The sequence below is a fragment of the Belonocnema kinseyi genome, chromosome 6, assembly GCF_010883055.1.
Source record: "Belonocnema kinseyi isolate 2016_QV_RU_SX_M_011 chromosome 6, B_treatae_v1, whole genome shotgun sequence".
Classification (NCBI taxonomy): Eukaryota; Metazoa; Arthropoda; class Insecta; order Hymenoptera; family Cynipidae; genus Belonocnema; species Belonocnema kinseyi.
This window is the reverse complement of record NC_046662.1, coordinates 39992813-40017825: the sequence shown is the minus strand read 5'-3', so window position 1 is coordinate 40017825 and position 25013 is coordinate 39992813. Positions and strand designations below refer to the sequence as shown.

General features: G+C 28.0%; 1 protein-coding gene across 2 annotated transcripts in view; it reads right to left on the bottom strand.

Annotated features, from left to right (window-relative positions):
- LOC117174999 overlaps positions 1-24629 on the bottom strand; it is a 60705-nt gene extending 36076 nt beyond the window's left edge. For both annotated transcript variants that reach the window (XM_033364488.1, XM_033364489.1), the window contains exons 1-10: positions 24513-24629; positions 23479-23639; positions 23063-23272; positions 21569-21770; positions 13585-13745; positions 12982-13113; positions 8433-8612; positions 5872-6123; positions 3507-4058; positions 1357-1566 (exon numbers count right to left, since the gene is read on the bottom strand). In XM_033364488.1, the coding sequence (XP_033220379.1) occupies positions 1357-1566; positions 3507-4058; positions 5872-6123; positions 8433-8612; positions 12982-13113; positions 13585-13745; positions 21569-21770; positions 23063-23272; positions 23479-23631 (2052 nt within the window). In that variant the 5' untranslated portion in view covers positions 23632-23639; positions 24513-24629. The remainder of the gene's footprint in view (positions 1-1356; positions 1567-3506; positions 4059-5871; positions 6124-8432; positions 8613-12981; positions 13114-13584; positions 13746-21568; positions 21771-23062; positions 23273-23478; positions 23640-24512) is intronic.
- Positions 24630-25013: the final 384 nt, after the last annotated feature.

Genomic DNA, 25013 nt, shown 5'->3' with positions numbered 1-25013 from the left:
AAACCAATTACACATGGTTTAAGTAATTGACGTAAAAATATAATTATCAAGAAAACGTAGAATTATTAACTATTTGTATTTAAAGTACCGTAAAAAATCATAATTAGCGCTAAAAACTCGAAAAAATAAAATGTTTACTTATAGGTTTTTATTGGGACCCTTGAAAACAGACTTATGGGGGTGATATTTCAAAGTTATGGTCATTTACTTCACCTATCTCGTGTAAGGCACTATATATAATGCCTAGGGATTATATATAATGCCTGAATGATATACTTTGCTTTAACATGTATAATTATTTTCTTTCAATAATCGTGTCAACTCTTACTTGCTTAACACATGAATGAATTACTGAATTTCAATACCTAAGAAAGAAATATTTTCTTGTATTTAAGAAATATAATCAAAGAAATTATTTCTTTAAGTCGAGGCATGCCTTTATTGCCTCTAAAAAATATTTACTCTACGGAAGTAGACAAATTCGTCGTTCAAAGAAAAGAAACCAAAGAAACGCATTTCCTTGGATCCAATTATTTTTTCAGTGTTAAAACAAACAGTGCTAGAAGTAAATAAAAAAAGCATATCTGCAGTTCGGATAAGTCATCTGTCACTTTTATGAATCTTTAAAATGAGAAATTAATTTTTTTTAGAAAAGATCTACTCACTTCGCTGCACTGGGAATCGAACCACAGAACTTCCGATTTGCGGTCGGGTGCTTTTCCAATTGAACTATTAGAGAGACCGAAAGAAGAATCCTTTTTCGGTAATACACTCTGTCTTAAGTTCGATTCCCAGTGGAGCGAGGTGAGTAGATATTTTTTCAGAAAAAATTTTAATTAAAAAACATTATTCTCCATCTATTCAGTAATGACGCTAAATATTTTTTGTATTTCAAGAGTTAACTTGATCGATTTTCATTTTCACAGAGTGTGGAATGATATCTACACTGATCGATGGTAACTACCTCTGATGATAATAAGAATTCCCTTAAATTACTTTAAAATAAGATTTAAATCGCCTTAATTCTCGTAGTTTTTATGAACATTCATTACGCACATCGTATTGAAAAATTAATATTTAGTACACACTATTAGAATCAAGGCCATTTGAGTCCTATTTTAGATATTCGTAAAAGCGACAGATGACCTATTCGAACTGCAGATACTCTTTATTAAATTTGCACGACAGTGTAGATATCCTTACTAAAGCAAATGGTAAACGACTTCGCATTGTTTCAATTTGTAGTTTTCCTATTGATTTAAATCTAGAGACATAATTTTATTATGAGAAAAGTCACCCGAAACGTGTTGTTAGTGCAGTTAACAAATTGCTATTTTTTAAACTAAAGATGCATACCATGTAAGCTGGCACGTTGTCAATAAAGGACTGGAGTTCTGGATTGCTAGAATGCCTGCCAACTAGTCTTCTGCCTTCTCCGTTAAGTACTAATTCTGCCAGTTGTTCCATGTTTCCGTTTTGTGTTAATTTTTCTACTTCAGTATCTGTCTCCATTCCCTCATCATTAAAATCGGATTCCAGCAGGGCCTCATGCTCACCAAGGATTACCTATGAATTGCGCGTTCGAAATAAAACGCGCATGAACCGGAGAGATCGATAGACAGTCACCTATTAATCGTTGCTGTAATCTTGACAAGTCTATCGATCGTTTTCACACACGAATATGGCCCTACATATTGGTACAAATAAAAAGAGAAGAGGAGAACCATGTATTCACGCAATTCGCTCAATTAAGCATGTTTCCCAAGACCCCGGGAAACATCGAAGGTCGCTCCTGAATAATTGATTCGCAAACCTTTTTACTACCATTTTTACTTTATGTCTAGCCATTAGTATTGTTTTAATCCAAAGAGGTATATCATTAAGGAGATAAGCTTTGTTGATTTTTAATGATTATGTTTGTGGAGATTTTCATGTGAATGAAATGATTGATTATCTAATCAAATGTTCAGAGTATTAGTTTAAAATCAAATTATTTCTGTAAATGAAAATAACGTTCTGGTTTTATTTGTATTAAATCATGAAATCGGAAAACGAACAATAACTGACGAAAAGAAAGAACATTATTTAACAGTAATTTCTTTTAGTGCAGTTTTAGTTTAATTGATTGATTTTGTTCAGTTTTTGGAGATCTTGATTCAACAGAATTGCAGGTGTAGCACAGAAAGCAATCTTTTATGTTCATGCGTGCCATAACGAAATTAGAAACTTGGATTTTCGGATTTGAAAGTTTTTTATTAGAGACCTCAGATATATCTATAACATTTTGGAAAAAATCTCTTTTCTTTAGCACATTTTCAGATATAAAATTTTGCAAAAATAAAAATACATTTCATACTTTGAAAATAAAATTCAAAATGTAAATGAATTTCGTTTTATTTTGTTATGGAGACTTAAAGATTGCAATAAGATATTCTACGAACAAGCATATACTAAAATGAAGAAGTATCGGCTAACGAAGGGGCATTCAAAAGATTTTTTTTAAATTTCAATTATTTGCATAGGGATTTTTTCCTTAAAAGAAAGAGGCACGAAGTCCCCAAGACTGAAGTATTATCTATTTTTTCGTAATTGTTTGCTTTGATGAATTTTCCGAATAAGTAAATGTTCCAGGGTTAAAGTCACGAAAAATTCTAGAATACTATTCAGTAATTTAAAATTAATCAACAAGTAGTGATACTCATTAAAATAATAAAAATATATCAATGTTTTGAATTAATAAAATCTTTGGTCGATTCACATTTTTCTTAGTGTTATGTATTTCTTCTATTATTGTTTCTTCCTGGAGTTTCATTCCAACAAAAATGTCTGATTGCATTTGTGTTTTTTCAGAATAATACAAATGTTTTCTCTCAAAAATTGATAAAACTGAATATGAAGTGATTTTAATGGAGCATTTGGGTGCAATAACAACCTGCTTTTATTTTAAAAAGTCACTTTTTTTTTACTTTTTTGCACATAATTTCGTGAAGAACAATTGAAAAAAAATAAATTCTGAAGAGACAAGTAGGCTGTTATTACACCCAACCACTCAATTCCGTGGAAAGAAAAACAGTTCTTGAAAACAAAATTCTTAAATATTGTTGTTATTGTTCACAAAAATTCAAATGATTCTTGGTCTCTCGGACTGACACTTTACTTTCCGATTAAAAAGAAGGATTTGCAAAAGTTTTAAATCAGTTACTCTAAAATTGAAAACAGTCATCAAAGTATACAATTACCATTTTTGTGTTCAAAACTTTTTGAGAAGATATTGTCTTGAAATTTTCTTTTCTGTTGTTTTTTTATAGTTATTAGTTTGCCACGAGAATGGCAATTGGGTTTGAAAGAAATTTGCAGAAAGATAAATACAATATTTTTGTGTTGATTTTGACTAATTTGTATGATAAACACCTTCTATGTAGTCACCGATTAGTTAAAGTGTAAAATGTGTTTCTACCATCAATTGCAAACATTGTAAATTAAATTGTAACAATTTTTGTACTCACTTCTTCATTTAATGCATCGTCAACCCCAGAATCGCCCGTGCTTGCGTCACCTCTTTCCTTCTGCTCTGCATTCTTGACCTCATCCACATTATTATTGTCATCTTCTTCCTGATTAGCATCCTCATTAGTTTCTTCAGGATTTTTTTCTGGGTTTTCTTCTGGATTTTCTTCTGATTTTTCTTCTAAATTTTCTTCTGGATTTTCTTCTGGCCTCTCTTCTGTATTTTCTTCTGGGGTTTCTTCTGAATTTTCCTCTGGGCTCTCTTCTGGATTTTCTTCTGGATTTTCTTCCGGACTTTCATTAGGATCTTCTACAGGATTTTCTTCTTCGTTATTCTCCGAATCATCGATTGATACCGGTGAATTTTTTTCTGGAGAATTGACTTCTGGTTCTTCATTTTCAACTGCTTGACTGTTATCCTCTATCAGGGAATTTGAGACAGGATCCTCCTCATCCTCACCCTCTTTCTCCTCCTCATCCTCATCCTCATCCTCACCCTCTTTCTCCTCCTCTTCCTCCTCCTCAGGTTCAGTCTGTTTCATCAAATCTCCCTAGTAAAATTTATTTTAACGAAAACCTATTCACTTCACTTTTATTACTTTGCTCTGAATTATTTGGTGCTTTTTTGAATTTTTCTTTTTAACGCTCTTCCGGGTCGGGGGGGGGGGGGGGGGGGGGGTACAACTTTTAGCATTTTAGGATTAGCTCGAATGTTCTGAGTGTTTTTAAATTTCAAACAAATATTTGTTACCTTGTGATTGAATTTCAAATATATGTATATAACAAAAAAATGAAGTTCTATTTCTTTGTTATTTAAATTACAAAAAAGATGAAATAATTTGAAAACCCGCCCCAACTCGATCGAGTTTCGGTGTTTTTTCATATCCTTAGTATTGACCCTTTGTTTATCTAGGTGTATCTTTATATGAAAGATAAAATAAATAATTTTTAGGAATTTGTTATTTATTTTGAAACTTTTGAATTATGGAAAATTTGTAAGTAAATTATATTCATTTTCTTATAACCAGTCAAACAAAGGGTTAAGATTATACTCGATGAACTAGGATCTACTATTATACATGTCTGAATAAAAGTTATTGAAATTGAAAAATTAAGAAATTAGAATAATAAACAACGAATTTTTTCAAGGAAATATTTAGGATAGAACTATTTTGTGTTCTATAGAAACTCTCATAAAAAATATTTTGTTGAATCAACAAGAAATTTACTGAATCTTTATAAATTATACAATAATACATAATTTTCTGATTCAACGCAATATATTTTCCAGTTTATACTATTTTTGACGTAACAAACCAAAACATTCAAACAGATACAAAACACTATGGAAGCGACAGAAATGTTCAGTAAATTGTGACTGATTCTACAGTGGTGCAACAAAGAAATAATGTAGAAAATTTCTTGAGAAAAGATTGAACACTCTTTTAAATGTCTTTGCAAACATTTTTTTAGTTTATTTTATATATTTATTTACTGTATATTGTTTTATTTAAATAAATAATTATTTCCTAAAAATCAGTAACACACTTCTGGCTAGTTCAATTAATGAAAATCGGTGGAAAAAATATTAGCATACCTTATTATAACATTTTTAATGTATTTTTCTGTATGCTTCTATCATAACTTTCATAATAAAAAGTACTATAGTCATAAATACGATGAGCTTTCCAAGTGTAAAATCTAGAAATTTGTTACTGATTTGAAATAAAAAATGTCGAAAACGTGCTAAAGAACTTGGCTTTTTAAAAGTAAAATTCCATCTTTTCATTGTATTTAAAAAGCATATTTAAACTATAAAACATGATCAGTTTAATTCACTAAATACCGATTTGTTTTAGAGAATAAAAATTTAATATTAAATTTTAGACAATACATCAACTATAAGTAAAATATACAAAATATCTTGCGTTTTTAGTTAGAAATTACAAATATTAATTTATCCCGTGGCTCAGGTACATTATCGTAAACTAGAGAGGATTGAAAAATATGTTTTGAATTTCTAAAGTCAATCTAGATTTTTCCTTTGACCCGAATTCAAAATTCTTTTCAAAATATATACATCTAATGAGAATTTAAGTACGTTTCCATATTTAGTATGAATTCCGCATCAAGGGATTCTCGTTTTAATCTCTTAAAGGATTTATATTATTTTCTATGGAGCCCTATAACAATAAAAAATGGCCTATATAAACCATGATCAATTGTATATTAATTGATTATTATTTTTTAGATATTGTAGATATTTAGTGATGATAATATACATATAACGACGACCACAAAATACGTATACTTTTTAGCTGGCACACAAAGTGGAAACATTTACAAACAATATGTTACACGTACTTCATGTGTACCATTTTTCACTTTAGTCGGTGAATCTTCAATATTGAAAGGCCCCTCAATCTCAGCTATTTCGGCAATTTTGCTCGTTGATTTTCTCATTTCCCGAATTACGTTGTCTTCAGTGTCCAATATTCGCCAATCCCAATTTTTTGGATAAGATCCGGAAACACGTGGAGCATCGGGAATAATCGTCAATGTTGACATATCCACATCCGTGGGTCGATTTTTATAAAAAGCAGGCGCTTTAAATTTCTAAAAGTATAAGTCAAAGTTCAGGGGTCAAATATGACAGGCTGTAGTCTAGAAATCACATCAGACTTTCTCCAATTTTCTATACCCTCTTTTCCCCTTCCAAACGAATTCCTCTTTTTTATTCTGTTTTCAAGAAACTTCACCTTTTTTGGGTTGACAGAAAATTATTTTTAAATTTAGAATCTTCTATTGTAGTTCTGTTTAGAATTCATTTCTGTTTGTTCAAAATTCAATTATTTGGTTCTAAATTTATTTCTAAATTTATTTATTTTATTTGAAATTCTTTTTTATTGGTAGAAAATTAATTCCCTTGGATTATAATTTAACTATTTGCCCAAAATTTATTATTTTGTTAGAAATTTGTCTTTTCAGGTTGATAATTTGACTCCTTTGCTCAAAGTTGAACTACCATTTGGTCGAAAAATCAACTGTGTGGTTAAAAGTTCAGTTTTTCGTTGAAAATTCAATTGTTTTGTAGCAATTCCAAAATTTGGTAGAAAACTTAACTGTTTTATAAAAAATGTTGAAAATTCGTGTTTTTTTCATCGAAAATTTAACTTTTCCGTTTCAAAGTATTTTAACTGTTTGGTTAAATTTTTTTACAAGTGTGTTGTGAAAAGCTTTTCTTTTTGGTTTGAAGTTTCAACAGTTCATATAAGTTGTTTTTTATCCAAAAATATCTCTTTTATGAAAATATATCTTTTTTTTTAAATTAGCCTTTTTGACTTCAAAAGTCATCTCTGTTGGTAAAAATTTTGTATCTGTAGGTTAAAAAAGTAACTGCTTGATCGAAAATTCGTCCTTATTGATCAATTAAATTTTTAATAAATATTTAAATGTTTTATTGTTTAAAATATCAACTTTTACATTTCCTGTTAAGAATTCATCTTTTTTTGTAACAAAAATTATCTATTAGTTTGATATTCGAACTATTTTGTTAGTTAAAGATTTAAAACCATTTCGATAAAAAATCAAGATGAACTCAACAGTTGTAAGATCGTGTACGTAAAAGACTAATGAGTCGAGAACAAAAGGAGGGTTTCGATTATTTCAAAAATCCCTCTTGGAAACGAAAAAGTTTGATAAAAACATGATTTTTTTGAATCTAGAAAAAAGGTAGAGAAAAAAAGATGGGATTTTCGAGTATATTTATTTTGAATATTTTCGGAGAAAGCACCGCCAATTCGCCAATTTAAAATTTTTCAACCACATTTCGCAAGAATACGTAAAATTCTATCCGATTCAGAAAGAAGGACGCAAATAAATATATTAGATTAAAAAATTTTACACTTTTAAAAAAAGTTTTAACCATTTTTTAATAATTCGCGTTTTCGAGTTTTAATGCACGATTTGAAATTAATTTGGGCTCTTCAATATTATTTTTATTTGTAAAAAATTAAAGTTTTGTTACAAATTAACTTTTTGAACTACAATTATAACGTTTCCATTTTTTCTTAGAAATTTATAATTTTTAGTTTTAAATTCATCTATTTGGATAAAAATTAAGCTTAATGATAAAAATTAAACTGTTTTTTATAAACTCATCTTTCTAGTTTGAAAATTCATCTTTTTTGTTAAAATTTTGATCATTCTTGTTTTAAAATGCATCTGATTTGTCAAAAATGAACCTAGTTTAGTTAGAAACTTAATTACTTGCTATTAAAATTTAAACTCCTTTGTTAAAATGTTGTCTTTTAAGATTCGTCATTTTAGTGTATAATTTTAATTTCTCAGGTGGAAAATTTAACTATTATTTAAAAAAATCGTTTTTTGTTTTTGTATGCAACTTAACATTTTCAACTGTAAAATAAGCATTCATTTTTGATTGAAAATTGATCTTTTTAATTTTAAAATACAACTATTTATTTAATAATTTAACTATTTATGTTTTTAGATAGATAATTCGTCTTTTTCGATTGAACATTTAGCTACGTGGTCAAAAAAACACCTCAGTTTTGTGTTGAATTTGAATAATTTGTTTTTTGGAAAATTCCACCATTTAGTTGGAAATTCAAATAATTGCTTAACAATAAAACTATTATGTTGAAACTTCATTCCAATTTATATTACTTATTAAATCATTAGAGTTTTTAGCTTGAAAATTCAACTCTTTTGTTGAAAATTAATTTCTATTTTTTTTCAAATTTCAACCATTTTTCTAAAAATTTTAATAAAAAAGAATTCATTCCCTATTATTTACCAATTTTCATAAAAAAATTACCTAGGTTCCCTTTTTTTGACAGGATTTGGATTGTTATTTATGTACATTCTAAAGATCGTTGATCGAGAGTAAACCTAAAAACACTTACATTGTCCAATTTGCCTTCATCTGCACCAAACTCAACAAGCAAATTATACATAAGTCCATCATCTTTAGCTGCGGCTGCATAATGCAAAGGTGTCTTTCCATCATTGGCTTGTGCAAAAACTGCGTCTGGATATAATTCCAGAATTTCTCGAGCTATTTCTAGATTTCCCAGACCAGCTGCCTGCGATTAGAAACGAAGTTCAATTAATAAACCTTATTATGTTCAGCAAAAAATTCAATGTTTAAATATTACAAAAACTTTGAAAGAATTAATGTAAAAAGTAGAGGAACTGGAAGAAAACTAAAAGGTTTTCTTATCACCCATAATCACTTTAAATCCATTAAAAATTTTGAAATAATTGAAATCTCTTTAAAATAAAATTAGTTAAATGTATTCCCTACAGTTCTCTAGAAATCCGTTTAAATATCTAAAAATTTGTAAAATTTTTGAAAATTCTACAAAATTCTGTGACATCCTTTGAAAATTTGTAAGCCTCTTAAAATTCTTTTCAATCTATTAAATTAACTTAAAATAATTTAAAATGTGAAATAAGTAGAAATGTTTTCAAATTTCTTGAATATAAATTAATTCCTTTATTTAAATCTTTGATTTTCCTTAAAATCATTGGAGATTTAACAGAATTCTTTAAATTTTATGAATCCTTAAAGATCCTTAAAGATTTAACAAAATCGTTTGTATCATGTGCAATTTCTTGAAATATCCTTAAATTCCTTAAAATGTTTGGAATCGCTAAGAATTCTTAAAATTTAATTTATTTTCCATTATTTTCCAAAGTTCTTTAGAAATCCCTTGAAATATTTAAAAATAGTACAAAATTCTTTAAAATTAATTGAAATTCTTGAAATTATTTGGAATCCTTGAAATTGAATGAACTTCTTTAAATCTGGTAGCATTCCTTTAAATACCTTAAAATCTTTGAAATCGTTAAAGATCCCTTGAAATTTAATTTAATTTATTTCCTCAAGTTACTTAGAAATCCACTTAAATCTTTGAAAATCCTACAAATAATTCTTTGAAATCTCTTGAAACCTTTCCGTTAAAAATCGTAAAGGAAATTTATATTATTATACGGGTGGTAAATGACCAAACAGATGAGAAACTTATTACATTACGTGAAAATAGATATCTACACTATCGATATATGATACTCCTTAAATATAGAATTTTACATTTTACTAAAATCTTGATAATAAAATTTTGTCTGAAAAAAAAGATCAGCCTCCTTCGCTCCGCAGGGAATCCAACCCAGGTCTTTCGATTTTCGATCGGGTGCTCTTGCCACTAAGCTACTGGGGAGATCGAAAGAACAATCTTTTCTTAAGGACATGCCAAATCGAAATGTTTTCTCTTAAAGATTCACAGATATGAGATATAGGAAAGTTGTATTATCATAGGGGTGGTAAATGACTAAACGGATGAGATACTGATCACATTACGTGAAAATAGATATCTAGACTATCGATATAAGATACCCCTCAAATGCAGAATTTTACATTTTTCTAAAATATTGAAATGAAATTTTATCTGTGAAAAAAGGTCCGTTCCCTTCGCTCCGCTGGGTTTGAACCCAGGTCTTTCGGTTTCCGTTTGGGTGCTCTATCCACTAAGCTACTGGAAATATCGAAAGGAGAATCTTTGTTTACAGAAGTGCCAAATGTCAAGGTTTTCCTTTAAGGAGTCATAGACATGAGATATAGGAAATCTATATTATCATAGGGGTGGTAAATGGCCGATCAAATTAGATACTTATCACAATAAATGAAAATAGGAATCCCTTGAAATGTAATTTAATTTATTTTCTAAAATATTTTGGAAATCCCTTCAAATCTTTGGAAATCCATTGAAATCCGTGGAAATGTTTTTAAATCTATTGAAAACCTCTGAAGTTGAAACTCCGATACTGTGCGGGTTTTTTGGCTGACAGTGGGCGGGGCAAACTCGCTTTTATTTGTTCATGTCTGAGTGGACACCGCACACCCCCACGCAGCTCCTTTTACTCTTTCCTGCGGCGCGGCGTTGAATCTCGGATCGACTATATCGGGAAACTCTATTTCGGAGTTTCACTGTACTTTAGAACTACTTGGAATATTTGGAAATTTCAAAACATTCTTTGAAGCTCATTGAAATACATGAAAATATTTTAAAAATTGTATCTCTCTTGAATTGCACAAGAAGGCTTACAAAGAAGTATTTTCTTTAAAAAACCGTGACAATTTTTTTATTCATACATCTTTAGAATTGAAAAGTTTGAAGCTGAAAATTGTCTAAATTGAAGTATTTTAATGTTAAATCTGCAAAGTTGAACTAATTACAAAAAAGGTTTAAATTGCATACGTTTAAAATGTAAATGTTGAAAATTGAAAGTTGCTATACCATGTTTTTAAAATTTGTTTACTTTTCAGAATTCTTAAAAATGTTTAAACTTTGAATCTCAAATCGAAAAAATTAAAGTTTTTAATTTTGAACATTTTTTAATCTAAACTTAACCATTTTTATTCATATCCATATTTAAAATAGATTAGTTTTTAATTATGAATCTTTAAAATTGTAGAACTTTGACAAGCAAATCCTTACATTAAAGAGTTTTTAACTTTAAAGATGTACATATAATTATAAATTATGCAAGTTTTAGATTTTACAATTTGGAAAGATATAATTTTCATGCTTATTATTCCAAATTTCTTCAATTTGGTAGATTTGAAATTGAAAAATTAACCTTTTATCTTTGAAATCATCTAAACTTTAAAATTTGTATTTATACATATCTTTAAAATAGAATAGTTTTTAATTATGACTTGTCCAAATTGTAAAACTTTAAAAAACAAATCTTCAAATTAAATAGTTTTTGACTTTGAAAATTTGCATATAATTAAAATGATGCAAGTCAGAATTTGGAATTTTTTAAAGGATAATTTGATGATTATTGTTCAAAATTTCTTTAATTTGGCAAATTTAGATTTGAAAACATGACTTTTGATCTTCGAAATTATCCAAATGTGAGAATTTAAGTTTATTCATCTTTAACATTGAAGAGTTTTCAATTGTAATTCTTCCAAATTGTAGAAATTTTCATAAAAATATTAAAAATTAAACATTTTTTAATTTTAGCAATCTCCAGTTGAGAATTATGCAAGCCTAAAGTATGAAATTTCAAAATTCTGTAATTTCAATCTTTGCAATCGAAATTTCTTCAGCTTAGAATGTTAAGAATTGTAAACTCATTTTTTCATCTTTGAAATCATCGAAATTGGGGAGTTTCTATTTATACATATTTAAAATATAAGAATTTTCTATTCTAAATGTTCAATATTGTACTATTTTTGAAAAAACATTTAGAATCACCTCATTTTTAATTTACATTAAAAATGAAGGAGGTTCAATTGCAAATCTTCAAGATAGACCTATTTCAAAAAGATGCTTAAAATTTTATGATTTGAAACTATAAACATTTAAAACTAAGCAATTTAACCAATTTTGTAATTGTAAATATCTTCAAAATGAATCAGTGTCGAAAATGGAAGATATCACTAAGACTCAGAATTCCAGAAGGCCCTTTTAGAACATCTTATTACGATACAAAATAACTTGTTAATTTTTTAATTAATTTTTATCTGTGAAAAAAATCCCTTCCCTTCGCATCGCTGGAAATCAAACCCAGGTCTTCCGATTGCCGGTCGGGTGTTCTACCCACTAAGCTACTGCAGAGATCGAAAGAAGAATCTTTTTTCACATACATGCCATATGGTAAGATTTTTTCTCTAAAAAGTCATAGATATAAGATATGGGAAATCTATATTATCATCGGGATGGTACATTAACAATCAGATGAGATACTTATCACATTACGTGAGAATAGATGTCTACACTATCGACCGAAGATACCCCTCAAATCCAGGATTGATGTTTTTATAAAATTCTCAAATTAAATTTTATTTGTAAAAAAAGATCCCTCCTGTTATTTCGCCTGGGAATCGAAGCCTTCTCGTATCTATGAATCTTTAAAGAAAAAGCCTTGGCACATGGCATGTCTGGGAAACAAGATTCTCCTTTCGATCTCTCCAGTAGCTTAGTGGGTAAAGAGATAAAATTTAATTTTAAAATTTTAGGAAAACGTAACATTCTGAATTTGAGGGGTATCTTAGATCGATAGTGTAGATATCTATTTTCACGTAATCTGATAAGTATCTCATTTGATCGTTCAATTACTATCCCGATGATAAGACCGATTTTCTTAACTTATGAATTTATTACAATTCTTCTAATTCCAAATGGGATAAAATCTTAAATTCAAATAAAAGTCACAACCGGTTAAAATAAAATTACTATTACAATGATATGAAAGCTGATATAACTATTTCAATATTGATTTTAATTTATGATTAATAATTCCATTTTACAGTGCTGTAGATTGAAGCATATATGTATTATAATATTATAATTCGAAAATAAAAAGAATAAACGTGTAAAAAGTGCTCGCGTGGCGCGCTATTTTTACTAACATAAATTGATAATAGAGAATGAATCCTACTTTGTGAAGAGCATTATGTCCATTGATATCTTTACTGCAGAGGATTATGGGAGAAACTGGATCTGCAATTTTCCTTTTGAAACCTTCAACGTCGTTTTTTATTGCTCTTGCATGAATCTCCTTTATTGTTCCCTGGAATGTAAATCAATATCCGTTTATAAGTGCATTAAAAAATAATGTAAGTTATCTATCAATACAGATTATTTCACTGCTTGGAAAAACGTAACTAAAATAAACAATTGTATCTTATTTGAGACAGCTTCACACATGACATGGATATTCCGTCCTCTTAATTTTATGAAAATTTTGCTTCTAGAAATTAAGGAACCATGGATGTCAAACTTTAAACAATCGCGATAAATAAATGTTGAAAGCAATCACAGAGGTGCAAAAATTTGGCTCTTGATTCGTTGACAAGGAGATTTTCGTTCCATGATGCTTTCACATCAAGTCGACTTTCATAATATAAACAAAAAATTCTGTGAGTGTCAAATTTTTTTTTCTTGTGTAACGATTTTATAATATTTCAGATATGTATTTTAATTTGTAACTACATTAAAATATGTATTAATACATATTATTTTGTGAAATTAAAATATGTACCATTATAAAGGGTACGGCTTCCAAGAATCTCTTCACTCTAGGGTTGTTACTTGTTTCACACCGAAGTTTGGCACCATGCCCATCCCACAATACCTGTTGAAGTTTTCCAATATCTCTATTGTGAATCCATATCCTTATGTTGGATGGCTTGAATTCTAAATCTAAAAATAACACAAAAAGAAAATAATAATATAAAAAAAAATTAAAATAATAATTTTTATATATTTTTTTTATTTTCTTATTTAACTTTCTAACAATTGCCAAAAGACCTTACAGAGACCTTACCTTTTAGAGAGACCTAAGGAATTTTATCTTCAATCAACATGCATAGTGCAAACTATAATAATTTTATCATCAAATTTGAACTTGTTTTCCGGAAATATTATCCGGATATGCGTTTAGGCAGTTTGGTAACATGCAATGTTGGAGTGCCTCAGCTTTAGTCTCACGTGAGTAAACCGATGGCGTGCTCGAAAAAGCTCTTGATAAATTAGAAAAGAGTCAACGAAACACTTTGCTTACATTTAAACTGCTTTACGTTTCCTAGACCCTAAGAGGAAACTCAAGTGCATACACGGAAAAGAAATTCGCATTCAATCGAGCAAATATTGTTGCGAAACTGGGCGATGCAAGGTTCACTTTGATGACTTTTACGAATTTTGGAGAAAATTATTTTAAATCTTTTGCAAAAACCTTTCTTGTTGTCCAAAAATCCAAAGTTCAAAATTTCGAACGATTTAATCTTTGTCGATGCAGATAAGGGCAATATTTTTGTGTTTATCTAACTGATGCCGATGATCATGAAACAACTATCGATAACCTTTTATTTTATCGATTTTTTTAATCAATAACCAAAGATTTAATCTGTTTCCAAGCTGATAAAGGATCATCCATAAACTACGTTACTAATATTGGGAAATTTTGCCTCCCCCCCTTAATAGCCACTGATTTGTTGACCCCCCCCCCGCCCCAAAAGTATCGTAGTATTTAGGTCAAACCTGATTTTACTTTTATACTAATTTGTGTGTGTGTTTCTAGCGAGTCCAATTACCAATATGCCTGTATTGTCTATGGGACAGTATGATGGATTGCAAACTTCGGTAATAAATCAAAAATTGAAATAAAAAAGTGATTTTAAAATCAAGTGTTGAAATGTATGTAACTAAATTTTATGTGACAGTTAATCCGGGTATTATTGGATTTTTAAACTAAGAAAGGTAAATTTTTAACCAAAAATGGAATCAAAATATTGAATTTTGATAAAAAGGTTAATTTAATACCAAAAAAAAGACAAATTTCTCACAAAATACAAGAATTCTCAATTCAAAAGTCGAATTTTAAACAGACGAACAAGACGAATTTTCAATAAAATTCATGAATTCTCAAACAAAAAGTTGAATTTTTAAGAAAGAAAGAACCAAATTTTGTTTTAAATTTTAAGAAAGTAGTTCAACTTTAAAACCTAGTTATTAAATATTTAACGAAAAAGATTAATTTTTTGCTGAAAAAACGAACAAATTTTTTAACAAAATTAAAGAATTTACGACCAAAAATCTGAATTTTCAACTGAAAAACATTAATTAAAAGAAAAAGATTAATGTACCTCAAAAAAGACGAATTTTTAATAAAATTCTAGAATTCTGAACCAAAAAGTGGAATTTTCAACTAAGAAAGAAGAATTTTCAAACAAAAAGATTAATTTACTACCATAAAAGACCAATTTTAAATTAGATGAATTTTTAATAAAATTGAAGAATTCTCATCCTAAAAGTTGAATTTTACAACTAAATCTACTGATATAGATGATTGTAGAATCAGTCTGGGGAAGCCAAAAAACATAATCGACATTTTTTTCCATAACTGATTTTTTCCAACGTTACGGTTATTTCGCAGAGTTTTAATTACTTAATACTCATTTTTATATCTATTTTACAAAAAAAATTGTATTTTTCTGAAAATTACATAAATAATCCAAACTATTTTTGTTGTTTATATATAAAATTCGAGAACGAAACATGATAAAAAGTGGTAAATCTTATAGAAAATTCCGTGACGGTAGATCAGTTCGTAATTGTAATATTTAACAGTAAGGTAGGTAACAGTAGGTAGGTAACAGTAAGGTAAGGGAGAAATTCTGACAAACCCTACTCTACTTCTGTTCCAGCTCGAAAAATTAATAATAGTAGCTATTTTTCACAATTTTAGATAACTATTTTTTAGAATAACAAGGATTTTTGTGAAAAATATGACACTTTTTAGGTCTTCCTCGAATGATATTTGACGTTTGGATTGTAAAGAAGATTTTCCAAAAGGTTTCTAAACATTTATTAAAAAATTCGGAAATATCATCAAAGAGTTCTTTAGAATAGAAAACGTTTATGCGGATCGGGGTTCCAATGTGAATTATTATTTCTCTACGGTATTAATTTATTTTTTAATGTATCAAAAAATTTCCAGATTCAAAAAATAAAGACGAGGGATCCGCTTTGGAACCCCGGTCCACATTTTGTTCCTCTGTATTATATTTTGAATAAAGAAAAAAAATGTATAGCAAAATTAAGAAGAGAGCAAAAGTGATCTATGAATATTATTTAAAATATTCTTGAACGAATTATTTAGAAATAATCATGTATTCAACTGACGCTCATCTAATTTCGTGTCTTTTTACTGCATAATAAAGTCATATAACAGCTGACAACCACTAGAAATAATTATTCTTTAGTTATTAACTTTTATCAAACTTTAAAAATTTTCATCTCGAGTATGTTTAAAGTTGGTGCACTCTTCATATAAAATTATGTATCACTCAACAATAATTTAACAAGCTTCATGCATGCCTCAAAACTGCAAAATTCCAAATCTGAATTGATTGGCGGAACTGCTTAACTCACTTTTTTTGGGAAATTCAGTTAAGAGTGGTGAATTACTGTCATAGTAATTAAATTTTAGGTGCCTTTTTCGTCCTAAAATGTTAATAATAAATATTTTCCTTTTTAACCACTACAAGATGTAACAAATGAAAACTACTCATTGTTCAATGTTCTCATACGACTTTCTAGCTCAATTTGATACTCAGGATTTTTTTGTATTTACTAAATTATACGTTTTTAATTGATAAATTGCCAAAAATTAAATTTTAATCTGTTATAATTAAAAATAAATAATCTACAATAAAGATTCTTTTATTTTCAACAAATTAAATAAGATAACATAGCGGAAAAAGATTTGTTATAAATTGAGAAAATATTTCTTCATTATTTTTAAAATACGTTTCCTGCAATTAAAGGAACAATTTCCTAAAAGTGATACAATCACAGAAAAAGCCCCAACCTTTTTTTATGATGCCATTTTCTTATCTCTAAGAACCGTTCCTAGAAACTCCTTAATTTGCATGCAATTGTGTGAATGTGCAGTTTGTATGCAGAAAGAAGAAGTTGAATGTTCTTGAATTTTTAAAAAACATTTTAAATTATATAAATGAAGAGAGTTATTTTTTGTGAAAACTAATTTACTTATTTGTGAGATAAGAATTTCAAAAATAGTAACTCATATTGTATACTGCTGTATATTTATCTCGGAAGTTTTGCACACTAAAAAGACTGCTATTATCGTGCACATACATTAACAGGGGTCCTTATACTCTGCGGTTTAATAAGACTCCATTTCAGAATAATTAATGGTTGCGTACATACAAAAATAGATCATTATTTTCATACCGGCGGGGTGAAAATGAAATTTTTTGTCTAGTTTATTGCCAATTTTTAGCTGTCTAGAATCGATACAAGGTGGAGAATAATCATAGAGCAATTTTCTTTTATAGACAAGGAACCAAGGTTGTGGATAGAAAGAGCAAAAATTTTACTTTTACTCAATGAAAATTCATGTAGATATACTCTAATTTGCAAGATGAAATTAAAAGGTTTGAAGTTAGATTTGTCAACTTTTAAAAATGAAAAATGTTAAACTTTTTCGAAATGGTGGCGTTTTCAAATTTAAAAATATCGTCAAAGCACATAAATCTGAGCAGCATTTTCGTTTATTATGATGATGCATTTTTTAAAAATGTTATTGTCCTCAAGCTCCTCGATTTTCCAATTTCATTTTTTTGCAACAATCCTATCTATAAATAGGGGTGCAAAGATATGTCTAAAAAATCTCACAATCATTGTTGTTGAAAACGTGATTGGCTTTTCATTATTTGAAATTGGTTTATACCTTGAATTTACAAGTTAAATCTAAAAATAAGCCTTTTTATTAAGAAAAATCTTATGTGAATTTAAAAACATTGGTGCTTCTTAGATACTCTTACACGTTTAAATTAAAACTTCAAGTTATATAGTAAATTATTGAAAATGTTATACTAGTGTCTTTCGCTGGAAATTAGTATTTTTAGTAGTTAAAATTTCTAAAAATGTTCAATAGTATCTGTATTTTTTACTGGAAATTAACATTCTGTAACCAAAAACATTAAGATTCCCAATTCAGAACAATCTTAGGTTATGTTAACGTTTTACACCGGAAATGAGTGTTGTTATTCAAAAATGGTTAAATTTCAAAGAAGATACAAAAATTCGTGTACAATTTTAAGTTATAAGATACTGGTTTTCAACGGAAATATTGATATAGATTTCAAAAAAAGTTTTTAATTTCAGATCAATTCACGTTTATGTTAACGTTTATCACCAGATATCGGTTATTTTAAACCAGAGGAAAATACAAATTTAAATTATTTCAATTGTTAAAATACGTTTTTTGCATACAGAAGTATGCAAAAAAATTTTCCGAGATAAATATTTATCTCGGGTAAATATTTTGTAGCATATTAAATATCCAATAGATTGATGTTTACCAATAAAAAGTGAAGACAATATTATTTTGATGGTTAAATACGAACACACTTTTTACAGAGTACCAATAATAATTCTACGAAATGAACATTAAATTTTCAACATTGACATACGAGTAAGTACGTATTGTAAACTGTCAAAATAGTAAATTTAAATTGAATTTTCTTTTTATTCATATTTGTAATTATTATTGGAAATTGAAACTAACGTTTAATTGAACTAAACTATGAACATTTATATTATTTTTAAATCTAGAAAATAATTAACTTTCTTTTGTTATAAGGTATTTATAAGAATTAATTATGTAAAAAAATATTTAGTGTTACAAAATGTTTTATATGATAAAGATTAAGATTTATAGAATAAACAAATATTGATAAAGTTGTAGAATAAAAAACTGTATTTGTAAACCATACCTTTAAAAATTATTGTAATGAATTTAAACTGTTTTTTCATTTTTTGATAACAAATTGAATAAATTCTTTTGTTAATATTATTGAAAATGCAGGTTAGCAGTAATTTGTGTCTAGAAAGAGTTTAATTGCATATTTTTTTCGTTACGTTTTATTTAAATTAATTTTTTCATGGTGCAATAGTTATTTATTAATTATTTTCAAAGTTAACAAAAAAGATTGCGATCTATGAAAATAATTCTAACGAATTAAATTCTTTTTTCAATTTTTTTTGTAACAACTTTTATTATTTTTATCTGCAATATCAGTTGGAAAATGCATGACATTAATAATTCGCGTTAAAAAAAGTCTAATTGCATATTTTAAATAATATTTTAACTGTATACATTCATCTTGCTGAAATACAAAATTTTTGTCATAGTGCAACAATTTTTGTCAATTATTTTCAAAGTGAACAAGAAAGATTCCGATCTTGAAAAACAATGGTAATGAATTTAAACTGCTTTCAAGTTTTTTGATTACAATTAATACGTTATTTGATTAACATTATTAAAAATCCATGCTACCAATAATTTTCGTTAAAAAAAAGTTTGACTGCATATTTTACTCATTATCTCTCGTTTAAATTTAAAAAAATTGTATAGTATAACACTTATGTGTTAATCATTTTCAAAGTGAACAAAAGATTGCTATCTTTAAAAAAAATCGTAACGAATTAAAAAAAAGATATTTATAGAGTTTAAAACGACTCTTTATGCTTGTGTTTATCATAGAAAATTGTTATTATTGATATTCAATCATTAAATTTCAGAGAAAATCTGCAATATTGAGAATTGCTCAAACAAGCTCTCTATATTAGTCAGAATTTATACATATATACTCAAGAAAAATTAATAAATAATATAATGTAAAAGTCAATCGTTATAAACAATTTCGTATTCGATTTTTAATTGTAGACAGGGAATATATTTATTCGTTTATAACAATTAATTTAAAAATAATTTGAAACAAATGCCCCAAAGGAACATTCTTTCGAGGAAATTTTTGTTTTTTATTTAGTTCTGTCGGATGCAATATGATATTCAGGAAGATTTTGAGCTAACAATTAAATTAACAATTGTTGTAAAAAATTCAATAAATATGCAATTTTAAATGTATTTTACTTGAATGAGTGCTTTTTTGCTTCGTTTTTAAAGTACCTCAGCATTGATACCGAAAGAAGAAAGTTTGGCGAAAATTTAACAATTATTTTGTTAATAACAAATAGTACAAATAAAAGAATGGCACAAAAGATAATTTCAATGTGAAAAAAAAATTTTTCTCATTAAAGCTTCGTGCAAGTTAATTAATATTAATATTTGATGTACATGTTACATAGAAGTTATAATTTTTATGAGAAAATTAAAGTACTCCTGCCGGAAAGAAAAATGTGTAATTTATTAATTTTGTAAATTTATTTATAAAGTAGCTTAATATGATAGTTATTATGAATTATTAAATGTAATATCAGAATAAGTTGTAATTAATTAACATTTTATTTACCTTTGGTAACAAATTATGTTATAATACTTTAATACGCATCCTGAATAAAAATATTTTCCATTATGATTCATTTAGAAATTGTAATTCTCGCAATGTTAATATTATTTAATATTTTTTATCACGTAAAATTTCGAATAAAAAATAATATTAACTTGCATTCAAAACATCTGTCAAATAGATTTATTACATACAATTTTTGTCCGCTGAAAAATGTTTATTTCATTCATTTCGATAAATATTAATTGTTTTAACCAATAATTATTGTTAAAAATAAAAATCTGTAAAATTTTACTTTAACTTGTGAATAGTTATTTGAATTTAGTTGCAGTTTAAATTTTACTTCAAGTGAGGCTTGAATGAAAATTCATTCTTAAATTATAATTCTAAAAAATAAAGTCTCAACCGTTTCTTCTCCTGGTATTGACCTATTCCCCTGTTTTAGTTTATTTATTGCCTAATAATTGTATTGCCTAAAAGGGCGCAATAGGGCGTAATAGGGATTATTGAGATTATTGCACACAGATTTTTTACTAGTGAATTCCCCTCGTGTCGGTTAAAACTTTTAGAACTCTGTCAATGAATTAGTCGTATTAGATATATATCGAAAATATATTTCTGAATCTTTCAACTTTCTATTTCGGTGTTCTTCACGTAGAATTCTTTTAAATAAAATTCTTTTAGTTCAATGTTCTCAACTTTTTAGCAATGACCCATATAGTTTAATAATATTTGTTCTTTAAATCTTACATAGATTCCTTGACAATTTAAGTCGTACTTCGTACCTGATGTTATCGAGCAGCACAGTTTACCACACATAATGAATTTAAATGTTATCGATTACGCGGGTTCATTGCAAGCATGTTTCTGGGGCATAAAACCGAGAAGTTGCGGTCATGATTGTCGAGTCAATCCATTAACGAAGGCTAACTATTTGCCATTGAGAAATGGACTTGTACATTAAAAATGAATGACCTCAATTTTCCGTAACTTCCTAACGATTTCAAAGAAAGTTTTAACTATGCATTACTTAATATTATATATTTAAACCAATAAAATTACTATCATAGTGTTATTAATTATTATAGAAGTGTGTAATTACAAAATACGTAGAACATTAAAGTATTATTTACAAATTCAAACAGATTAGGTAAAAAACGTTTTGCCTTTGATGAGACAACTTACTTTCTTTGTGGCTAATTACTTTCCGGCTAACCATTCTTTCTGTCTCTGGTAACTCAATCTCAGAGTGATGTTCCAAGTAATAAGCTGCTGGATTGCCCTTTTTGTCACAGATACTTGCGTCGCAATCTGCTTCTATCAAAATGTCCCAGATTAATTCCGGTTCCCTGCAAGCTGCACAATAATGTAAGGCTGTCCTTCCTTCCTGTTAAGAAAAGAAAGCTTTAATTTCGGAATGTTCTTATGTGTTTTTTATGTTTTCATAAGTTATTTGCCGAATTTCACTTATCGCAAGATACTTATTGTTAGAAAAAAAGACACTTAAATATATTTATATATTTTTCTATCGTGACCTAAAAATCTATACATACTAAAATGTAAAGTATATCGGACAAGTTCATCTCATCTTATAGATTCTCATGCAGAAGGTACCATTTATTACTCATGGCAAATTATTAATGTAATGTGCAACTATACTTTTTATTTAAATAAATTTTGTGCTCTGGTTTCGTAATTACTTGCATATATATTAAAATATTTGAAAAATAAGAAATCTAGCTTTAAAAACAAGTTTCAAAACAATCCTCGCTCCGACTGAAAAAGGATAGCGAGCAGCAAACTATTACCAGCTGATGTAATTAGCAGTTCTAAATATACCTTTCTATACAAAAATAGTTGGAAAGATACGTTTAAGGAAAATGTTACAAAGGTCAGGCTACATAAATTTTTTATGAATGGGCATTAAATTATCGATATGATATACTTGGACTTGAACGCACCCCTAAGTGTTTGCGACAAGGTATTCGAGCTTCAAGTTGAATACTGATAAATATCGACGGATATCCGGCCTTTAGGGTACGAACTTCCCCCTTCTCCCTACTACGTTACACGATTCTTGGCACGAAGCTTTTGCTGCTGAAAGCTGAAGGGAAGAACAGGTGGTTTACACTTCGCAATTGCCGACGGCACGCGAATTTAAAATAGAGGATGAATACGATAAGGATCCCATTCCATTATTCACAAGATTTTGCAGAACGATGCAACTGTTTGCAGCAAATGAGACGCACAAGAAACACGTCAGATCAATTATTCTGAACTATACTTATATGTGCACATTGTACACATTGAGATTATTTCCGGAAAGAAAGTAAACGCGCAAATTCTAAATCAATCAAAACGTTACAAACTAAAATTTACGAAAATTTGTATTTTTTGTCGAACACTCTTTGAGAAAATAAACAAATCAATTTCTAATTATAAATCTTCTAGTTAAATTCTCGCATCTTATAAACATCTATAATCTAAATAATATTTTTTGAACAAATGACCATCATCAAACATTAGCTAGGATGTGTAAAATCGCCAGCTGGTAATTAATTATTATTTAGGAATGCATCAATTATACGCAAGTGCAAACAAATTAGTTTTAAGAGTATAGCTTTTCCTCTTAAGGAAAAAAGGGAAAAGGTTTTATAATTTTTAACGAAATAAATTCACCCTGTCCTTCTGATGAACAGTGGCAGGAAATTGTTGGGTGAGCCACTCAACAATATCCTGATGATCATAGTAGACTGCTTTTTGGATTAAAGGTGTCCCTGTTGAATCTTTTGCTAAAGGCAATTTTTTCTTCGGCTCTTCCGATAACAACTTCTGACATTCTGATAACGAACCTCGAACAACTGCATCGTGTATTTGGGAGATCTTCGTCTGTTGAATTAAAAAATTTAATAAATATTACGCATTTATGGTTGATACATGTATTTTCTTAAGAACATTATCATTATAAAATAATGAATTGCAAACACTAAATTATTTTGAGGAACCGATAAACTTAAATTAGTGCAATGAATCACCATGTAAAGAAGAATTCAACGCTATTGAGTGAATAGGAAACAAATAATTGAAATATTTACTAAATAATTTGGCAATCCTTTGAGAAAAACTCTAGTTCTGAGATCAGGCGAGCGTTCGCCCAACAATCGTGATCCTCTTCCTTCCAAAACAACATGTTCGAGTTTTTCAATTTCTCCACGATAAAGCCACTGTTTTAATGTATTCGGGTTCATCTGCTAATCTAAAATTAGAAACAAAAATCCTTTTCATTATGATTTTTCTAAACACTTTCAATAATTTCCTAATTGTTTGAGATTTTTAAAACAAATTTTAGAGGCAGCTTTCAGTCCAAAGGCGTTAAAAGTCTAAAAGAATTTTGGAAAATTTGTTTTCAACAAATAAGAAGAAATGAGTGGTTGAAAACTTAAAAAATGACAAATAAATTTCTTAAGACCACCTTGCTACTTATGTTTAACTTGAAAGTGAAATTTATCAAAGTAAAATTGGTGGAAAAATTAAAAAATTATTTTTCGTTGTATTGTTTCTATAAAAACACTATATATTCCTTAGCATTAAAGTATGCAAGACTTTCCTCGCAACTATAATTTAGTAATTGGGCAAATCGTCGGTTGTACTTTGTGAATGGTGTCAATCGATATATATATATATATATATATATATATATATATATATATTCTTCTAGAGTGGTGTAAAAATAAAGAATAATCGCACTTCAGTTATTGCTGATCAAAACAATAAAATTAAAAATGATAAAAATGTAAAGAAAAATATAATTACTACTATTGAATCCTCAAATTTCAATTTTAACAGAAATATTCACTCTTTCCTCCTAAATGTGTATTGAATTTTGAAAGGAATACAATTTTGAAATTTTTAATTTAATCATTGATACTTACAAATTTAAATTATTATTGCATAAGGCCGGCACTGATAAATTACTAAAAGTATAGGGAATTACTTCTAAAAGGAAATTGTTAGTCAACATTTATAATTTTAACTTTTTTTTTGCAATTACGCAAAATTAAGTCCAAACTTAAAAAAAGTTTATAATTTGTATATATAAAGTGAGAATAAAAATATATTCAAGAGGTACCTGTTTATGTTGAGTTACGACATTTGGCAAACGGATGAGTTAAAAAAAACACGAAATTATATAAAATACGAAAAAATATTGACTATTGCCGTAGGATAAATATAGAATGTTCACGTACGGATGTTTCACGTCAAATGAAAGAGACGTTCGGCGTCACGACGCCACCTACTCTATATCACATCTTTCTTTGTAAAGCAGTTCGAAAGAAAGAATGCCTATCACTATATATAGGAAAATTCCTACGCAAATAAATCAATAGTTTTTTAATTTATAAAAATTGGTACAACGAAGAAAATCTATACGTGAAAAATAATAGTTTATTCGGCGAATTGTACTATTTTAGAAAATAAGTAAAATCTCTAATATAAAAATAATAATTTCAAAATTTCATATGTCAATATTAGTCATATAAACTTTTTTTTAATCTTGAAGGTTATAGAACTGCTAAAATGGGTATCGGCTATTAGAACGGCTATAGAGTTCCGGTTTTGAGGAATCAAT